General features: G+C 40.4%; 1 protein-coding gene across 4 annotated transcripts in view; it reads left to right on the top strand.

The window, feature by feature from the left end:
• Positions 1-20533, top strand: part of MTFR1 (mitochondrial fission regulator 1) — a 66758-nt gene that overhangs the window by 33069 nt on the left and 13156 nt on the right. For all 4 annotated transcript variants that reach the window (XM_085022288.1, XM_003125605.5, XM_005663053.4 and 1 more), the window contains exon 4: positions 767-882. In XM_085022288.1, the coding sequence (XP_084878414.1) occupies positions 767-882 (116 nt within the window). The remainder of the gene's footprint in view (positions 1-766; positions 883-20533) is intronic.

Raw genomic sequence — 20533 nt, 5'->3', positions numbered from 1 at the left:
GGCTGCAGATCCCATTGGACCCCTAGCCTGGGAACCTCCATGTGCCGCAGGTGCGGCTCTAGAGAATGGCACAAAGACAAAAAAAAAAAAAAAAAAAATTCCCACAAATCAGACACTTTCTTATTCTTATTCCTGTATTTATATATATATATATATATATTTTTTTTTTACTAAATCTCTTAAAAGAACTGATTCATAATGCTTAAATTATAAAAATTTTCTTAATGCTTTAAGAAGAACAGTTTTTTTTTAACCTAGTCTTATTTGACTCATAAAATAAAAATTGATTAAAGTTAAATCAGGAGTTCCCATCGTGGCGCAGTGGTTAACAAATCTGACTAGGAACCATGAGGTTGCGGGTTCGATCCCTGGCCTTGCTCAGTGGGTTAAGGATCTGGCATTGCTGTGAGCTGTGGTATAGGTTGCAGACGTGGCTTGGATCCCACGTTGCTGTGGGTCTGGCGTAGGCCGGAAGCAGCAGCTCCTATTAGACCCCTAGTCAGGGAACCACCATATACCAAGGGAGCGGCCCTAGAAAAGGCAAAAAGACAAAGTAAATAAATAAAGTTAAATCATAATTCAAAGAATGCATACACCATTAAACAACAGTATGACTTGACTAAAGGTCCCTTTCATGGAGACTTGAAATGGAAATGCTGGAAACTGCCTGTGTGTGATGCTAAAGTTGATGGTTTTAAGTAATTAAAGTGCCTTATTCTACCATTCTGGTGCCAGTTGAAGAACTTTTCCTATCTGTAACTTATAGCTTACCAGCCCTACAACCGAATGGAGCCCCAGCAATCCAGAAGAGGATGCAGTGGTGTCTTTTGCTGATATCGGATGGGTAGCCAAAGAAGATGGAGAGTGTTCAACAAGACGAAGGTTAGTCTGAAAGGCTGTCAGATCTGAGAAGCAATATTCACTATTTTAAAAGATGATATATTTGCAGTATTTCCTTTTATTAGCTCAATTTGTTCTCTGGTAACCCAGTTTTTATTTTATGATTTCTTGAGTGGTCATCTTTTTTGTTCATTTTGAAAACTCAGGTAGTATTGGAGTTCCCATCATGGCACAGTGGTTAACGAATCCGACTGGGAACCATGAGGTTGCGGGTTCAATCCCTGGTCTTGCTCAGTGGGTTAAGGATCCAGCGTTGCCATGAGCTGTGGTGTAGGTTGCAGACGTGGCTCAGATCCTGCGTTGCTGTGGCTCTGGCGTAGACCGGCGGCTGCAGCTCCAATTCAGCCCCTAGCCTGGGAACCCCCATATGCTGCAGGAGTGGCCTTAGAAAAGGCAGAAAGACAAAAAACAAAAACAAAAACTCAGGTAGTATTTATAATGTTCCTAGAGACATATGATCATGTCCTACGTCCTTAAGAATTTGCTGCCCTTCAGAAGTTTACATTCCAAAATGGGAAACCAGAAAATCTATCATAAATATTCTTAGATAAGTAGAGTAATTATAATAGTCTTTTTGGGGCAGAGGAATCACTGTAGATCATCTTAAGAAATTTGTCTAATTGGAGTATGTTTCCTAAAAAGTGGGAGTCAGGATGAGTTTTGAGTCAAAGAAAACAAAGTGTAAGGGTTAGAGAAGTGCTTCCAATTATTTGAAAGAGCCTGAATAAATTATTTACTACTCTTTAATAAACACTTATCCAGCTTATTTAACTCCTCATTTTTTTTTTTTTTTTTTTGTCTTTTAAAATTCTTTTAGGGCTGCACCTCTGTCATATGTAAGTTCCCAGGCTGGGGGTCCAGTTGGAGCTATGGCTGCAAGCCCACACCACAGGTGCAGCAACACGAGATCCAAGCTGCATCTGCGACCTACCCCACAGCTCACAGCAACGCCAGATCCTTGACCCACTGAGTGAGACCAGGGATCGAACCCACAACCTCATGGTTCCTTGTCAGATTCCTTTCTTCTGTGCCATGACGGGAACTCGTTCATTCTTTTTTAATTTTATTGAAGAATAGTTGATTTAATAGTGTTGTGCCAATTTCTGCTATATAGCAAAGTGACTCAGAATATGTATAAGAATATATATATTCTTATTTTTAAAAATATTATTTTCATCATGGTCTATCCCAGGAGATTGGATATAGGTCCTACTGTATAGCACAGGGAACTTACTGTCCATCCGTTTTAAATGTAATACTTTGCATTTATTAAACTCGAAGTCCATCCCACCCCTCCCCCTCGGCAACCACAAGTCTGTTCTCCATGTCTGTGAGTTGTTTGTTTTGTAGATTGGTTCATCTGTGCCATATTTTAGATTCCACATATAAGTGATATTATATGGTATCTGTTGTTCTCTTTCTTTTTTTTCGTTTGTCTTTGGTATTTTTAGGGCTGTACCCACAGCATATGGAGGTTCCTAGGCCTAGGGGTTGAATCAGAGCTATAGCTGCGCCACTGCCACGGCTGCAGCAATGTAGGATCTGAGCCATGTCTTTGACCTACACCACGGCTCACAGCAACGCCAGATCTTTAACCCGCTGAGTGAGGCCAGGGATCGAACCTGCGTCTTCATGGATCCTAGTGAGATTTGTTTTCACCGAGCCATGACGGGAATTCCTGTTGTTCTCTTTCTAACCTCCTTTGCTTAGTATGATAATCTCTAGTTCCATCCATGTTGGTGCAAATGGCACTATTTCATTCTTTTTAATGGCTGAGCAGTATTCCATTGTATATATATACCACATCTTCTTTATCCATTTATCTGTTGATGGACGTTTAGTTGGCTTTCATGTCTTGGCTATTGTAAACATTGTTTTTATGAACACAGGGCTACATGTATCTTTTTTTTTTTGTTGAGGAGTGAGATTGCTGGATCATATGATAACTCTGTTTTTATTTATTTATTTATTTTTTGGTTTTGACTGTGGCATGCAGAAGTTCCCAGGCCAGGGCTCAAACCTATACCACAGAAGTGACCCGAGAACGTTGGATCTTTAACCACTAGGCCACCAGTGAATTTGTATTGGTTGTTCAAAGAACGTGTTTTCCATGGGGGCTGTACCAATTTAAATTCCCACCAACAGTGTAAGAGGAGTCCTTTTTCCTCACACCCTCTCCAGCATTTATTATTTGTAGACTTTTTAATGATGGCCACTTTGACTTGTGTGAAGGTAGTAGTACTTCATTGTAGTTTTGATATGCATTTCTCTAATATTAGTGATGATGAGTACCTTTTCTTTCTTTTTTTGCCTTTTCTAGGGCCGCTGCCTTGGCATATGGAGGTTCCCAGGCTAAGGGTCCAGTCGGAGCTATAGCCACTAGCCTATGCCAGAGCCACAGCAACGAGGGATCCGAGCCGCGTCTGCAACCTACACCACAGCTCAAGGCAATGCCAGATCCTTAACCCATTGAGCAAGGTCAGGGATCGAACCCGAAATCTCATGGTTCCTAGTCAGATTTGTTAACCACTGCACCACAACAGGAACTCCCAGATGAGTATCTTTTCATGTGCCTGTTGGCCATCTGTGTGTCTTCTTTGAAGAGATGCCCATTTAGGTTTTTTGGCCATTTTTCAATTGGGTGGTTTGTTTTTTTGTTGTTGTATGAGGGGGTTTGTATGTTTTGGAAGTTAAACCCCTATCAGTTACATCATTTGCATATGTTTTCCCCCAGTCCATAGGTTGTCTTTTCATTTTGTTTATGGTTTCCTTTGCTGTGCAAAAGCTTTTAAGTTTGACTAACTCGTGTTTATTTGTTCTTGCTTTTATTTATATTGCCTTGGGACACTGACCTAAGGAAACATTGCTATGACTAATGTCAGAGAAGGTGTTTTCCTGTGTTCTCTTCTAGGAGTTGCATAGTGTCTAGTCTTATTATATTTAAATCTTTAAGCCATTTTGACTTAATTTTTATGTACGGTGTGAGGTTGTGTTCTAATATCATTGATGTACATGTGGCTGTTTGACTTTCCCAGCATTTGGAAATGAGTCTGTCTTTTCCCTATTGCATATTCTTGCCTCTTTTGTCAAAGATTTAATTGTCTACAAGTGTGTGGGTTTATTTCTTGGCTCTCTCTTTATTCTGTTGATCCATGTGTCTGTTTTTGTGCCTGTGTCATGCTGTTTTGATTACTGTAGCTTTATGGTATTGTCTGAAGTCTAGGAGGGTTGTACTCCTGCTTTGTTCTTTCTCCTCATGAGTGCTGTGGTAATTCTGGTCCTTTATGCTTCCATATAAATTTTGGGATTATTTTTTCTAGTTCTGTGAAAAATGCCATACATAATTTGAGAGAGATTGCATTAAATCTGTAGATTGCTTTGGGTAGTGTGATGGCCATTTTAACAATATTAATCCAATCCAGGAGCATGGAATATCTTTTTGTTTTTCTGAATCCTCTTTAATTTCCTTTATTAATGTTTTGTAGTTCTCAGCATCTGTCTTTTACCTCTTCAGTGAAGTTTATTCCTATGTAATTTTTTTGATGCAATTTTAAAAGGTATCATTTATATTCTTTCTTATATTTCATTGTTAGTGTAAAGAAATGGAACCAATTTCTATACATTAATCTTGAATCCTGCTCCCTTGCTGAATTGGTTATAGTAGTTTTTGTGTGGAGTCTTTAGGGTTTGCTCTATATAGTGTCATATCATCTGCATATAATGATAGTTTTACCTCTTCCCTACAGATTTGAATACCTTTTTTTTTTTTTTTTTTCCTTGTCTCATTGCTGTGGCTAGGACTTCCAATACTAGGTTGAAGAAAAGTGGTGCGAATGGGCATCCTTGTCTTCTTCCAGATTTTCGTAGAAAGGCTTTTCGGCTCTTCACCATTGAGTATGATATTGGCTGTGGATTTGTCATAAAGAGCTTTTATTATGTTGAGGTATGTTCCCTCTATACCCACTTTTGTAAGGGTTTTTTTTATATCATGAATGAATTCTTTTTTTTTTTTAAATAGGCACAGCTGTGGCATATGGAAGTTTCCGGGCCATGGATTGAATCCAAACTGCAGCTGTGGCAATGCCAAATCCTGTACCACACTTCACCAGATCAGGGATTGAACCTACACACCTGCAGTGACCCAAGCCACTGCAGTTAAGTTCTTAACCCATTGTGCTACAGTGGGAACTCCTGGGTGTTTAATTTTTTTCTTTTTGGGGCTGCACCTGAGGCATATGGAGATTCCCAGGCTAGGGGTCAAATTGGAGCTACAGCTGCCAGCCTGTGCCACAGCCACCCCAGGTCCAAGCCACATCTGCAACCTATAACAGAGCTCACAGCAACACCAGATCCTTAACCCACTGAGTGAAGCCAGGGATCGAACCCAAATCCTCATGGATACTAGTTGGGTTGGTAACCCACTGAGCCACAGTGGGAACTCCAGTAGTCAGGTTCTGAATCCACTGAGACAAAATGGGAACCCCTAGATATTTAATTTTATCAAATGTTTTTTCTGCATCCAATGAGATCATGTGGTTTTTGTCTTTTGATGTGTATCTCATTGATTGATTTGCATATGTTGAACTATTCTTTGACCCTGGCATGAATCAAACTTGGTCGTGGTGTGTGACCTTTTTTAATGTGTTGTTGGATTTGGTTTGGTAATATTTTATTGAGAATATTTGCATGTATATTCATCAAAGGTTTTGGCTTATAATTTTCTATTTCGGTAATGTCTTTGGTTTATTTATCAGGGCGATGGTGGCTTCATAGCATACCTTTGGGGGTATTCTTTCCTCCTCAGTCTTTTGGAGGAATTTTAGCAGAATTCATTCATGATTTAAAAAAACCCTTACAAAAGTGGGTATAGTGGGTATGTTCCTTTTAGAATTTGGCTCAATAAGTTGTTTCTTCTTTATTCAGTTTTGGTGGGCAGTATGTTTCTAGAAAGTTGTTTATTTCTTCTAGGTTGTCACATTCAATGGCATATGATTGTTCATAGTATTCCCTTAAGTTTTTTTTTGATTCCTCTGGTATCATTTGTAATTTCTTTCATGTATTATTTTCTTTGAGTTTTCTCGCTTTTCTTCTTTGTGAGCCTGGCCCAGAGGTTTGTCACTTTTGTTTATTCTTTCAAAAGACCACTTCTTGATTTCGTGACTTTTTTCTTTTGTTTCTTTAATCTCTATTTTATTTCCCCCTCTTTATTATCTCCTTCCTTCTGCTGACTTTCAGGCTTTTTTGGTTTGTTTATTCATTCTTCTTTTTCTGATTATTTTGGGTGGTGGTTTATGTTGTTCATTTGATATTTTTCTTGTTTCTTAAAGAAGACCTATATTGCAATGAACTTCCCACTAAGAATTGCTTTTACTGAGTCCCATAGATTTTTTATGGTTGTGTTTTCATTGTCATTTGCCTTGAAGTATTTTTTTATTTTAATTTTTTTATTAAAGTGTACTTGATTTACAATGGTGTGCCAATTTTTGCTGTACAGCAAAGTGACCCAGTCATATATAAATTTTTTTTTCTCATATTATCTTCCATTATGTTCTATCCCAAGAGACTGGATACAGTTCCTTGTGTTGTGCTGTAGGAACTGATTGCTTATCCATTCTAAATAATAGTTGCATCTACTAACCCTAAGCCCCCACACCCTTCCACTCCCCCTCCCCCTTGGCAATCACAGGTCTGTTCTCTGTCTGTGCATCTCTTCCTGTAGATAGGTTCATTTGTGCCATATTTTGGATTCTGCATGTAAGCGATGTCATATGGTATTTGTCTTTCTCTTTCTGACTTCACTCAGTATGAGAATCTCTAATTGCATCTATGTTTCTTCAAATGACATTTCATTCTTTTTTATGTCTGAGTAGTATTCATTGTATATATGTACCACATCTTCTTAATCCATTTATCTGTCAATGGACATTTAGGTTGTTTCTGTGCCTTAGCTATTATGAGTGTTGCTGCTATGAACAGATAGGTGCATGTATCTTTTTGATTGTAGTTTTCTTCAGATACATGTCCAGGAATGGTATTGTTGGATCATATGGTAGTTCTATATTTAGTTTTCTGAGGAACCTCCGTACTGTTGTCCATTGTTGTTGTACCAATTTACATTCCCACCAACTGTGCAGAAGTGTTCCCTTTTCTCCAGCATATTTGTAGCCTTGGTAATGATGGCCATTGTAATCACTGTGAGGTGGTCTAACCCTAACCCTCACTGTAGTTTTTGATTTGCATTTCTATACTAATTAGCAATAATGAGCATCTTTTCATGTGCCTTGGGCCATCTATATGTCTTTGGAGAAATGTCTATTTAGGTCTAGGTAGGGCCATTTTTTGAGTTTTTGTTGTTGTTGTTGCTGATTTGTATGAATTCTTTGCATATTTTGTATATATAGCCCTTCTTGGCTGCCTCATTTACAACTTTTTTCTCCCATTTTGTAGGTTGTCTTTTTGTTTTTCTTACGGTTTCCTTTGCTGTGCAAAAGCTTGTAAGTTTCATTGGGTCCCATTTATTTGTATTTATACTTGTTTTTATTTCTATTGCCTTGGGAGACTGGCCTTGAGGTATGTTTTAATTTCTTCTTAGATTTCATTGTTGACCCCTTGGTTTTTGAGCAGCATGTTGTGTAGTCTCCATGTATTTTTTTTTTTCCTCATCTCTTTTCTTCTGGTTGATTTCTAGCTTCATGCAGTCATGGTCAGAAAAATGCTTGAAATAATTTCTCTTCTTTTATATTTGTTGAGGCTTGTTTTGTGTCTTAGTATGTGGTCAGCCTAAAGAATGTTCCATGAACATTGTGTGAACCCACAACCTTGATCCCTGGCCTTGCTTAGTGGGTTAACGATCCAGTGTTGCTGTGAGCTGTGGTGTAGTTGCAGACGCGGTTTGGATCCCGAGTTGCTGTGGCTGTGGTGTAGGCTGACAGCTACAGCTCTGATTTTACCCCTAGCCTGGGAACTTCCATATGCTGTGGGTGTGGCCCTAAAACAAACAAACAAATAAATAAATAAGCTATAGGAGTTCCTGATGGGCACAGTAGGTTAAGGATCCACATCCTCATGGATACTAGTCAGGTTTGTTACCAATGAGGCACAATGGGAATGCCACATAGCTTTTGTTTTCTATTTTGTCTGATATGAATATTGCAACCTCATCATTTCCATTTGCATGTAATATCTTTCCATCCCCTTCCTCACTATATGTGTGTCCTTTGCCCTATACTGGTTCTTTGTAGGCAGCATATTGTAGGCTCTTGTTTTTTTAATCTAATCTGCACTCTGTGCCTTTTGATTGGAGCATTTAATCCAATGACATTTAAGGTAATTGTTGATAGATATGTATTTATGGCCATTTTAAGTCTTGTTTTCCTGTTGATTTTATGTTTCTTCTTTATTTATTTTTGTTTTTCCTTTTGTGGTTTGATGATTTTCTTTTGTATTATGCTTATGTTCTCTTCCCTTTTTGATTTTGTGAATCTCTTGTATGTTTTTGATTTGTGGTTGCCCTGTTTTTCAATTATGTTAACCCCTTACTATATCTACTTGCTTTTCGTGTGTGTTTGTGTGTACTTTCACAGCACGTGGAAGAGGCCAGGTTTAGACTGGTGGCCATATAGACTCAAACACATTTAGAAAATGAAAATCTACATTTTCTTACTCTCCCACATTTTATGATTTCAATGTCTACTTTTTTTTTTTTTTTTTTTTTTTTTTTTTTTTTGGGCTTTTTAGGGCCACACCGACGGCATATGGAGGTTCCCAGGATAGGAGTTGAATCAGAGCTACAGCTGCAGGCCTCTGTCACAGCAGCACCAGATCCAAGCCATGTCTGTGACCTACACCACAGCTCATGGTAAGCTGGATCCTTAACCCACTGATTAGGCCAGGTATTGAACCCACAACCTCATGATTCCTAGTCAGATTCGTTCCGCTGTGCCACAGTGATAACTCCTTGATGTCTTCTTTTGTGGTTATCGCTTTCATAGACATTTTTTGAGTCTTTTCTTAATTTGTACTAGCTTATTTAAGTAACTTTCCAATTATGATTTTCTCTTTCTTATAGATTCTTTCTTCTATTTAGAGACAACCCTTCAGTATTTCCTTTAGGATAGGTTTAGTATTGTTGTATTCTTTTAATTTTCATTTTTCTGAGATTTCTTTACCTCTCCTTCTACTCTAAATAATCTTGCTGGATAGAGTATCTTGCAGGACTTTGAAGGATACCCAGGGATTTTTCCCATTCAGGACTTTGACTGTATCTTGCCATTCGCTTCTGTCCTACATTGTTTCTGTAGAGAAATCATCTGATAGCTTTATGGGGATTTCTTTGTAATTAACTCTTTTTCTCTTGCTGAATTTATTATTCTCTCTTACTCTTTAACTTTTGCTTTTTTTTTTTGTCTTTTTATGCTGAACTCACAGCATATGGAGGTTCCCAGGCTAGGGGTCCAATCTGAGCTGTAGCTGCCAGCCTACACCACAGCCACAGCAACGTGGAATCTGAGCCACATCTGCAACCTAAACCACAGCTCACAGCAACACCTGATCCTTAACCTGAAGAACAAGGCCAGGGATCGAACCTGCATCCTCGTGGATTCCAGTCAGGTTCATTAACCACTGAGCCACAAAGGGAACTCCCCAACTTTTGTTTTTTTTATTATAATGTCTTGGTGTAAGTATTTTTGCATTTATCTTATTTGAGACTCTCTGTGCTTCATGTACCTGGATATTTGTTTCCTTCTTTAAGTTTGGAAAATTTTCATCCCTAAGTTCTTCAGATACATTTTCAACCCCCTTTTCTCTTTCGTCTCCTGGGAATCCCTATTATGCTTAGATTAGCACTCTTTACATTATCCCATAGGTCTCTCTTTTTTTTTTTTTTTGCTATTTCTTGAGCCGCTCCCGCGGCATATGGAGGTTCCCAGGCTAGGGGTTGAATCGGAGCTGCAGCCACCGGCCTACGCCAGAGCCACAGCAATGCGGGATCCGAGCCGCGTCTGCAACCTACACCACAGCTCACAGCAACGCTGGATTGTTAACCCACTGAGCAAGGGCAGGGACCGAACCCGCCACCTCATGGTTCCTAGTCGGATTCATTAACCACTGTGCCACGACGGGAACTCCTATCCCATAGGTCTCTTGCATTGCTTTCTTTCTCTTTTGGGTTTCTGTATGCTGTTCTAATTGGTTGATTTACATTATTTTATCTTCCACATCATTTACTTGTTCTTGTTCTTTATTCTTTCTGTAGTTCATTGCCTTTAGTTCAGCCTTTGTCTCTTGAAATGAATTTTCTGATTTTTCTTGGTTCCTTATAGTCTTTAGTTCCTTTTTATAGTAATTTGCATTTCTTTCAATAATCTTTTCTTAATTCCTTTAGTCTTCTCATTATTTCTCTTTTGAACTCTGGGTGTATTAGACTGAGGATGTCTGTTTTATTGTTCTTTCAGGCAAATTCTCAATCTTTTAATTGGGAATGGTTCCTCTGCTTCTTCATTTTACTTTCTTTCTTGCTGTATGGGTTTAGGAGAAACAATGATCTATTGTGGATATAGAGGGCTGTTTTTATGTGGAAACATCCCTGTGTAGCCTGTGTGGGTTTAATATTTTTTGGTGAGAGGGCTGTTTTGAGCATGGATGACTGCCACCTCTTAGCCCAGCATATGTTGACTGTTACCTCCTTGATAGGAGCTGTGACTGGTGTTGTGGTGATGAGAACCTGCACGAGATACTGAGTGGGGCCTCCTCTTGGCTTTGTACTTATCACTGGCCTGTCAGGGGCAGGATCTGCTCCCTAGTTGTTGCAATAAAGGCCCCCCAAAAAAGTGTGTTTCTGAGTTGCTGTGTAAGGTAGGTGGGATTAGAGTGCTCCCACTAGGAAAGGAGCCACTGAATATTCCTCTGCTAAAGTTGTTCACTGAGTATGCCCTGCTGTTCATCCATTGTGTAGGCTCACAAAGGACAGTTGTTGGCACTCAGCCCCAGCCCAACCATGGGAATGCCAGCAGTCAGCTCTGGTGTCTCTCAGGCATTGTTTTCATAGGGCCACCAGCACAAACCCGCTGAGGTCAGGTTCCAGGATTGCAGTAGTTGCACACCTAGATCCTCTGGGGGAGCTGTGGAGGCAGCTCACACCGTGGCCTGGCTCAGACCTCACATGCACACACCCACAAAGGTCACAGCTGCTAAGGCTAGACCTGTTCCACTTGGTTTCATGAGCACCTGTTGTTTGTTTGGATGTCCCTCAGGTGCTGAATTTAGAGAGCCAGTGGTGGTGATAGAAATCTCAGGATCAGGAGTTCCCATCGTGGCGCAGTGGTTAACGAATCCAATTAGGAACCATGAGGTTGCGGGTTCAATCCCTGCCCTTGCTCAGTGGATTAACCATCCGGCGTTGCTGTGAGCTGTGGTGTAGGCCACAGATGCGGCTCAGATCCCGCGTTGCTGTGGCTCCGGCGTAGGCTGGCAGGTAAAGCTCCGATTAGACCCCTAGCCTGGGAACCTCCATATGCCACAGGAGCAGCCCAAAAAATGGCAAAAAGACAAAAAAAAAAAAAAAAAAAAAAAAAAAGGCAAAAAAACCCAACAAACAAAAAACCTGCTAAAAAAGAAAAAAAAGAAATCTCAGGATCAGACAGCTTTGGGGAGATATTTCAGCCCTGCTTCCTATGTCATGCATCCCCTTGGGCTCAGCTTTGGTTTCAGCCCACTTCTGCATGAGCAGTCCACCAGTGCCTGCTCCTAGGGCCTGCCAAGGTGATGGCTGGGGCATGCTAGCCTGCCCAGGTGGGAGCCTCTCCTGGAGCCTATAGAGGCAGGGCCAGCAAGTGGGGAGGGGGTGTAATGGTGGCCCTGCCCTTCCCTTCGCACATCTCTTAACAGTGGTGCTTACCTTTTGCAACTGGCCTGGGCTTCTTTCCTGTACACTCCTGGTTGCATTGTACTGCACTCCAGCCTCTTCAGGTTGTCTCTGCACAGTCAGCACCAGTCCTCCTTCCAGGTCTGTGCTCTAAACCCTGAGTTTCAGCACAGCTCTCGCCTGTTCCATTGGACGTGCCTCTCAGGCTGGGCCTCATGGGGCAGTGGCATAGAAGTCTTTTTCTGTCCTTCTGGTCACAAATTGCTTGTTGTGTTCTCCTCTGAGCCTCTGAAGCTCCTTTTCTGTCCTGGCTGATGTCCCCACTTCTTTTTTTTTTTTTTTTTTTTTTTTTTGTCTTTTTGCCATTTCTTGGGCCGCTCCCTCGGCGTATGGAGGTTCCCAGGCTAGGGGTCGAATTGGAGCTGTAGCTGCTAGCCTACGCCAGAGCCACAGCAACGCGGGATCCGAGCCGCGTCTGCAACCTACACCACAGCTCACGGCAACGCCGGATCCTTAACCCACTGAGCAAGGGCAGGGATTGAACCCGCAACCTCATGGTTCCTAGTCGGATTCGTTAACCACTGCGCCACGACGGGAACTCCTTTTTTTTGTTGTTTTTTTTTTTTTGTTTTTTTGGTTTTTTGTGTCCCCACTTCTGAGGGGCTTCCCAGGGTGCCAGAACCACTCCTCTCCCTCAGATCCCTCTCAGGGGCGCAGGTCCAGTCCTACTCCTTCGTCTTTTTTTTCCTTTTTTTTCTGTCCTACCTGGTTACACGGCAACCTCTCTTCCTTTCAGGTTTTGAGGTCTTCTGCTAGTGTTCAGTAGGTGTTCTACAAGAACTGTTCCATTTGTACATGTATTTTTTATGTATCTATGGAAGGAGATCTGCCATCTTGATTGGAGCCTCCCAACTCTTCATCCTTATTAGGCATCAAGGATACAGAGATAAAATAAGGCACAGTCTCAGCTTTCCAGAAATACTTGGAACTACTTGCTAGAGAAGGTTGAAAAAGGAAATCAATAATACTAATACTGGAAAGACTGCAAACTAAATACAGAAGGCCAGCGTGGGGTGAGAGGTTCAGCAAGGCTTCTCAGAGGAGGGGACACTAAAGCTAAGTGGTCAGAGGCAGTAGGAGCCACACAAATGGGAAGGCTGTATCCAGGATAAGTGAATGTGTTTAATGAAGAGGCCACATGGCATGTGTAGGAAACTCCAAATGGACCCATGAGGCCGGAGAATGGCCGAATAAAGGTAAGCTGTAGGGGATGAATATGGAAAGTAGGGTTGAGGTTGGTTTAAAGGTCATACATGTTAGGCTAAGAAATTTATTAGACTTTTTCTTGAAAGCAATGTGGAGGCATGGAAGAAATTTAAGCACCATAGTAATATTATCAAATTTGTATTTTAGTGAAATTTCCCTGTAAACAATATGAAGAATAGAAGGGAGCCATGCCATAAAATAGGCTAAATAAGAGATAAAGTAGGAGTTTTTTGTGGCTCAGTGGGTTAAGGATCTGGCATTGCCATTGCTGCTGCTCAGGTCACTGCTGTGGTGCAGGTTCTGTCCCTGGCCAGGGAACTTTCACATGCTGCAGGTTCAGGAGGGGAAAAAAAAAGTTTGACTAAGTTAATAAAGCAACAGAAGACATGGATAAGAGGGACAAAATCAGGAGATAATCAGAAGAATTGAAAAGACTTAGAAACTTTTTGTCTTTTTTTAAGGGCTGAAACTGCAGCGTATGGAAGTTCCCAGGCTAGGGGTTGAATTGGAGCTGTAAGCCTCCAGCCTATACCATGGCCATAGTAACACCAGATCCTTACCTCACTGAGCAAGGCCGGGGATCGAACTGGTGTCCTCACGAGTACTAAGTGGGTTTGTTACCACTGAGCCATGACAGGAACTCCCAAAGAGTCTGGAATAACTCCCAGGTTTCTGGCTAGGATATTATGTGAATGATGGAACAATTAACAGGAATATAGGAAAACATTTCTTTTTGGTAGGTGGGAATAGGAGGTGGTCCAGTGTGGGACATTGACATTGCTCTAGAAACAGTTTATGTAGCTAAATATTAATAAAGAATGTTTGGACTTCAACATGTGGATAGAATGGCTCCTAACCAAAGTACTTAAGGAGTAAGACATGAAGAGCATTTTTCCTTCACCAGCCCCCATCCCCCAACAGAGCTGAAGAGACAGAAGGAGAACCAGTGGAGTATGTTGTCGTGGAAACAGAGGTAGGAGAGTGGAGTAAACTAGGCATCAATGTCAAATACTTAGAGGCTAAGCAAATCAAAATCTAGCAAGTTTGAATTTTATTTCACAATTAATTTTAGCAAGAGTAATTTCATCGGAATGGTGTTAGCTGAATAAAACAAGAATCAAGGGAGTTGCCATGGTGGCTCAGCAGAAATGAATCCAACTAGCATCCATGAGGGTTCAGGTTTGATCCCTGCCTCAATCAGTGGGTTAAGGATCCAGCGTTGCGGCAAGCTGTGGTGTAGGTCGCAGACGTGGCTCATTTTTCATATTTTTCTGTGAATGACTTAATTATTTCTTTTGGATTCCATTTTGGTTTATTTGTGCTTTTGAGTGTTCTTTGTGAAGTTCTTTTGGTGATTTATTTAGGTATTAAATTAGGTAATTTATTACATTCTGTTGGTGTTGTCATTATTCAAGTCCTCTTTTATGACTCTCTACCCTCCCATTTATAATTTTCATAGAAATTTTCTCTGTAGAAGCATTTTTAAATTAAGGGATAGTTGATTTACAATGTGCCTGTTTCTGTTGTATGGGAAAGTGACTCAGTCATACATATATATATATACATTCTTATTTTTTTAAATGTTATTTTCATTATGGTCTATCCTAGAAGAGTGGATATACTGTGCTACACAGTAGAACCTTACTGTCCATCCATTCTAAATGTAATAGTTTGCATTTATTAACCACAAACTCCCAATCCGTCCCACTCCCCCTGCCCTTGGCAACCGCAAGTCTCTTCTCTATGTCTGTGAGTCTGTTGCTGTTTCGTAGATAGGTGCATTTGTGCCCTATTTTAGATTCCACATGTAAGTAATACCATATTGTATTTGTCCTTCTCTTTCTGACTTACTTCACTTAGTATGAGAATCTCTAATTGCATACATGCTGCTGCAAATGGCATTATTTCATTCTTTTTTATGATTGCATAGTATTTCATTGTGTGTGTATGTGTGTGCGTGTGTATATGCCACATCTTAATCTGTTCAGCTGTTGATGGACATTTAGGTTGTTTCCATGTCTTGGCTATTGTGAATAGTGCTGCAGTGAAACAGGGGTGCATGTATCTTTTTGAATGAAAGTTTTGTTCGGATACATGCCCAGGAGTGGGATTGCTGGATCACATGGTAGTTCTGTATTTAGTTTCCTGAAGAACCTCCATACTGTTTTCCATAGTGGTTGTACCAGTTTACATTGCTACCAACAGTGTAGGAGGGTTCCCTTTTCTTTGCAAGCTCTCCGACATTTGCTATTTGTAGACTCGCTAATAATGGCCATTCTGACAGGTGTGAGGTGGTACCTCTTTGTAGTTTTGATTTGCATTTCTCTGAGAAAATAAGTCTTTATTCACTGTTTTTCTTTCTGTTCAGTGCAGAGTTCCCCTTTTCATTGCTTTCTGTTTAGAAAACTTCCTTGAGCCATTCTTTTTGTGTACGTTTTGCTTGCAGTTAATTCTTTTAGTTTTCCTTCATTTGAGATTTCTTGATTTCCCTGATCTTGAAGGATATTTTTGCTGAATATAAGGTTAAGATTTCGTAGTTCTTTTCTTTTAGCACTGCAAAAATGTGCAATATTTTCAAGCCACCTCCATTTCATTTGAGAAATCCTCTGTCATTCAGTTTTTCCCTAATAGATGAGTGGTCTTTTCTCTCTAGCTGCTTTAAAAATTTCTTCTTTGTCTTTAGTTTTCAGAACTTTGAGTAAGATGGTTCTTGGTATGGATTTCTTTGGTTTCATCCTGTTTAGATTCAATTTCTTGAAGCTTTAGGTTTATATCTTTTGTCATTTCTATAAATACTTTAAGTTGTCTGCCATTATTTTTGTAAGTATTTTTTCAGCCTTGCCCTTTAGATCTTTCGTTGTAGTGATGCAGGTCACTGATATTCTGCTCATGTTTTTTCCTAGTTGGTTCATTTGTTTCTCACATTGGATAATTGTTCTGTCTATTGTTCTGTCTCTAAATTCACTGATTCCCTCTGTCTTCTCCATTCTGCTTTTGATCCTATTCATTTTGTTTTTTGTTTTTTAGTTCTGAAATTTTCATTTGGTTCCCCTTTCTTTTTTTTGTTGACACTATTTTTTTTTTTCGTTTATTTCAAGAGTACTGTTAATTTCTCATTGAAGCCTTTTTATTGTAGCTGCTTTAAAACTGTCAGATAATTCTAACATCTCATTTTCTCAGAGTTAGCATCTGTTGATCATCTTTTTTCATGCAGTTGGTGTTCTTTCTGGTTCTTGGTGTGAGGAGTGATTTTATTGACATCTAGATTTTGGGGGGCATCTGAGCCTCTGGATCTTTAAACCTTTTCTTTTAGCTGGCTTTCCCTGATGGCACTCTGGCAAGGGATGTGTAGGTGTCCCCTTGTCCTTACTACCAGGTGGGAGCAGAAGTCCAGGCTTCCCACTCAGCCTCCCCCGTCCCCTCCATGGGCTGGGCTCCTTATTACTTCAGGTAGCCTTGGGTGCCCCAGCCCCACAAGGCCTCCTGGGACACTGTCCCTGCGGACAGAGAGGATGCGTCATTATTGATGAATGGGGTGTAATTCCAGGCTGTCCATATTGTCTCCACTGCCCACAAGAAGGTAAGTCCCTACTTCCTCTGACACCATCTTAGAGGATTTGAGGCACCTCATTACAGCCCAGACAGGATGAGGTTTGGCCTTTGCTGCATGGTGGAGGTGGGGCACAGTGTTTTCTGTGATGTAGAGCAGTTACTTTATACCTGTTGTGGGAGGCTGCCCCTTTCTTTGTCCTTTGGCTGAGAGAGCCAACTGGATTTGTTAGGGCTCTCCACCTCCACCACTACATCCATTAGCATTTCTAGGTTACCCATTACTCCAGCACCTGGTCTGGTATGTATAAGGCAAAAGAAAAACTCAGGGAACTTCTGTGCTGGGGTTTTGTTTGTTTGTTCATATCCCAAGGTCCCAGCCAGTCTGCCTTCTGTCTATCTTTAAGAATTTTCTTATATTTGTTTTATATATAATGTCCAGAGATTTTAGTTGTAGTTAGGAGGAAGAATAGGGAAAAGTTGATCTTTATCTTCCTAGAAAGGCAAGTATCTAGAGGGCCATTATCACAAATGTTAGGTTTGCACTTGATATGACATTATATGTAGCTATTATGGGGATTGTGATTAGAGTAATTGACGTAAAGGATCTGGATAAATAATTTTGATGTGAAGGATCTGGATAAATAATTTTGTCTGCATATTCAAAATAATTGGCTAAAGGATGTTTTAAAAGATACCTGGAAGTACTTTAGGTAAAAACTTGAATAAAGTGAGAAGGATAACAGGAGACTCAACTGGATTTGTGTAGTGCTTTAGAGGAGGAAGTCAACAGTCATGTCAGAAATGGCCCCAGATTTCCAAGGTTAGTGACATTGCCCACATGACTAGAAAACTTGGGCAGACTTTTTCTTTTGCACTGTGATACTGTATCACTCTGCGTCGGTTGTGACTAACTGGATGTGTAGACATCTAGGTGACTAGGAAGGGTACTCTGGTATTTTCCTGTGGTCAATCACCCAATAAATAGGCTGATACCTTAAAGTCTCACCATCTTCTGTGGAAGAGAGCTTTGAGGAGGCTCTACTTGATCAGTTTCACATACCAGATTTTTTTTTTTTTTTTTTTTTTGGTCTTTTTGCTATTTCTTTGGGCCGCTCCTGTGGCATATGGAGGTTCCCAGGCTAGGGGTCGAATCAGAGCCGCAGCCACTGCCCTACGCCAGAGCCACAGCAACGCGGGATCCGAGCCGCGTCTGCAACCTACACCACAGCTCACAGCAACGTCGGATCGTTAACCCACTGAGCAAGGGCAGGGACCGAACCCGCAACCTCATGGTTCCTAGTCGGATTCGTTAACCACTGCGCCACGAGGGGAACTCCCACATACCAGATTTTTAAAGTACATTTTGTATAGATTGAAGAGAGGACAGATTTACCATATAATGTATTTTAATTAGTAGGACCAAATAGGAGGATGAGAGTTGGTGGAATTTTACTTTGTCTTGATAATTATTTAATACTTACCAGGCAGTTCGAGTCTTTTTTCATCTGTCACCTTGATAATAATTGCATTTCTATGGGAATTTTTTTATATCTTAAACTTATAACAAATTTAAATCTTAAAAACCTAACATGGGAGTTCTCGTCATGGCTTAGCGGTAGCAAACCTGACTAGTATCCATGAGGATGCAGGTTTGATCCCTGGCCTTGCTCAGTGGGTTAAGGATTTGGTGTTGCTGTGGGCAGGTCGCAGGCACAGCTCGGATCCCTCATTGCTGTGACTATGGTGTAGGCCAGCAGCTACAGTTCTGATTTGACCCCTAGTATGGGAACTTCCATATACCATGGGTGTAGCCCTAAAAAGACAAAAAACAAAACAAAACAAAAAAAAAAAAAGAGAGTACTTTAAAGATTTATATAGTGCCATTTGAATGTTTCTCTGCCTCTTAAATTTATATATTTATATGAAAGCCAAAGGTGTTCAATATTTATTTCTCCCTTGAAATTTATAACAGTTGGTTAAATTGTTAAAGAGTATTAAGTCTCTGGGAAAATGGCATACACATGAGTCCTTATTTAATTGGTTATTGTACCAATGATTTTTTTCCCAAATACACTGAACTTCAGTTTCTTCAACACTAAATTAGAAGTACTAATTACCTGCTCTGAGAGAATTTTGAAAGATAACATGAGAAAACTTACAGCAGAATGGCTACATAAAGCAAGTCCTCTTTTTTTTCTCTTCTATACACATTTTCATTTTTCTTTGAATTAATGGAATGGCCTCAGAATTGGAAAGAAATCTTCATTTTTATACGAAGCATTAAGGAGTTCCCATTGTGGCTCAATATGTTAACCCGACTAGTATCCCTGAAAATGTGGGTTTGATCCCTGGCCTCGCTCAGTGGGTTCAGAATCTGGTGTTGCCAACAGCTGCAGTGTAGGTCACAGATGTGGCTCAGCTCTGGCATGGCTATGGCATAGTCTGGTGGCTGCAACTCCGATTCAGCTCCTAGCCTGCGAACTTCCATTTGCCAAGGCTGTGGCCCTAAAATAGAAGCATTGAGGTCCCTTTTGTTTGTTCGTTTTTTATAATTTTTATTTTTTTCCATTATAGCTGGTTAACAGTGTTCTATCAGTTTCTTACTGTACAGCAGGGTGACCCAGTTACATATGCATGTATACATTCTTTTTTCTCACATTATCATGCTCCATTATAAGTGATTAGACATAGTTCCCAGTGCTATACAGCAGGATCTCACTGCTTATTCATTCCAAAGGCAATAGTTTGCATCTATTAATCCAAATTCCCGGTCCATCCCACTCCCTTCCTCTTGGCAACCACAAGTCTGTTCTCCAAGTCCATGATTTTCTTTTCTGTGGAAAGGTTCATTTGTGCCTTATATTAGATTCCAGATATAAGTGATGGCATATGGTATTTGTCTGAGGTCCTTTGAAAGAATCAATATAATTGATAGTCTTATCTCAGACAGTTAATTTGTTCTTTTTCATAATAGTAGATTACAGAGAATGTGTGGTCTTTGGACATAGACACAGCATAACATTTGCACTATGTGTGATGAAATTAAAGACTATAACCTCTGGCTTCTAGTAGACATCATAGGCATTGTCATCAAGTGTTTTTTGTTTTTTTTCTTTTTGGCTACCCTGCAGCACATGGAGATCCTGGGCCAGGGATCAGGTCTGAGCCACAACTGGGGCAGTGTCAGATCTTTAACCCATTGTGCCGGGCTGGGCATCGAATGTGCATCCCAGGGCTCCAGAGACAATTGTGCCACAGCAGGAACTCCAGTCATCAAGTTTTTGATTGCTTTTGGAGTAGAAGAACATTATTTTAAAAGAATATTGAAATGTTTAGCTCGTTTGTTCATTCTGTATTAATAAGTTAATTTCAAATTATATTTAATTTTAAATTTTGAGTGCCACATACATATAAACTGAGTATGAGAGTTCCCATCATGGCTCAGTGGTTAATGAACCTGTCTAGCATCCATGAGGACAGGGGTTCAATCCCTGGCCTTGCTCTGTGGGTTCAGGATCCAGTGTTGCTGTGAGCTTTGGTGTGGGTCGCAGACACAGTTCAGATCCTAAGTTGCTGTGGCTGTGGCGTAGACCGGCAGGTACAGCTCCGATTTGACTCCTAGCCTGGGAACTTCCATATGTTGTGGGCGTAGCCCTAAAAAGATAAAAGGCAAACTGAGTATGTATTACATAAAAATTTATAGTTTCATAGGATCCGAAAGTATTTCAAGTAGCCTTTTTTCTTATACCAGAATGTTTGTAATCTTATGACTAATATGAACATATTTACAAAAAATCGGTAAATATAAGAATAGTGAGTAAATGAGACTGAGAACTGTGATTGAAGATATTTAGTATAAAATGGTATGTGCTGTTTTTTAAGGCGTGTCAGGGATGACCCCAACCTCATAGAGGATGACAGTGAGTAACAAGACTCCGAAGGAAATGACTC

This window comes from Sus scrofa, chromosome 4 (assembly GCF_054392235.1).
Source record: "Sus scrofa isolate SSC_HxYL_T2T_F1_AM1 chromosome 4, Sscrofa_HxYL_maternal_Yorkshire_Landrace_v2.0, whole genome shotgun sequence".
Lineage (NCBI taxonomy): Eukaryota > Metazoa > Chordata > Mammalia > Artiodactyla > Suidae > Sus > Sus scrofa.
This window is presented reverse-complemented; position numbering and strand designations above follow the sequence as displayed.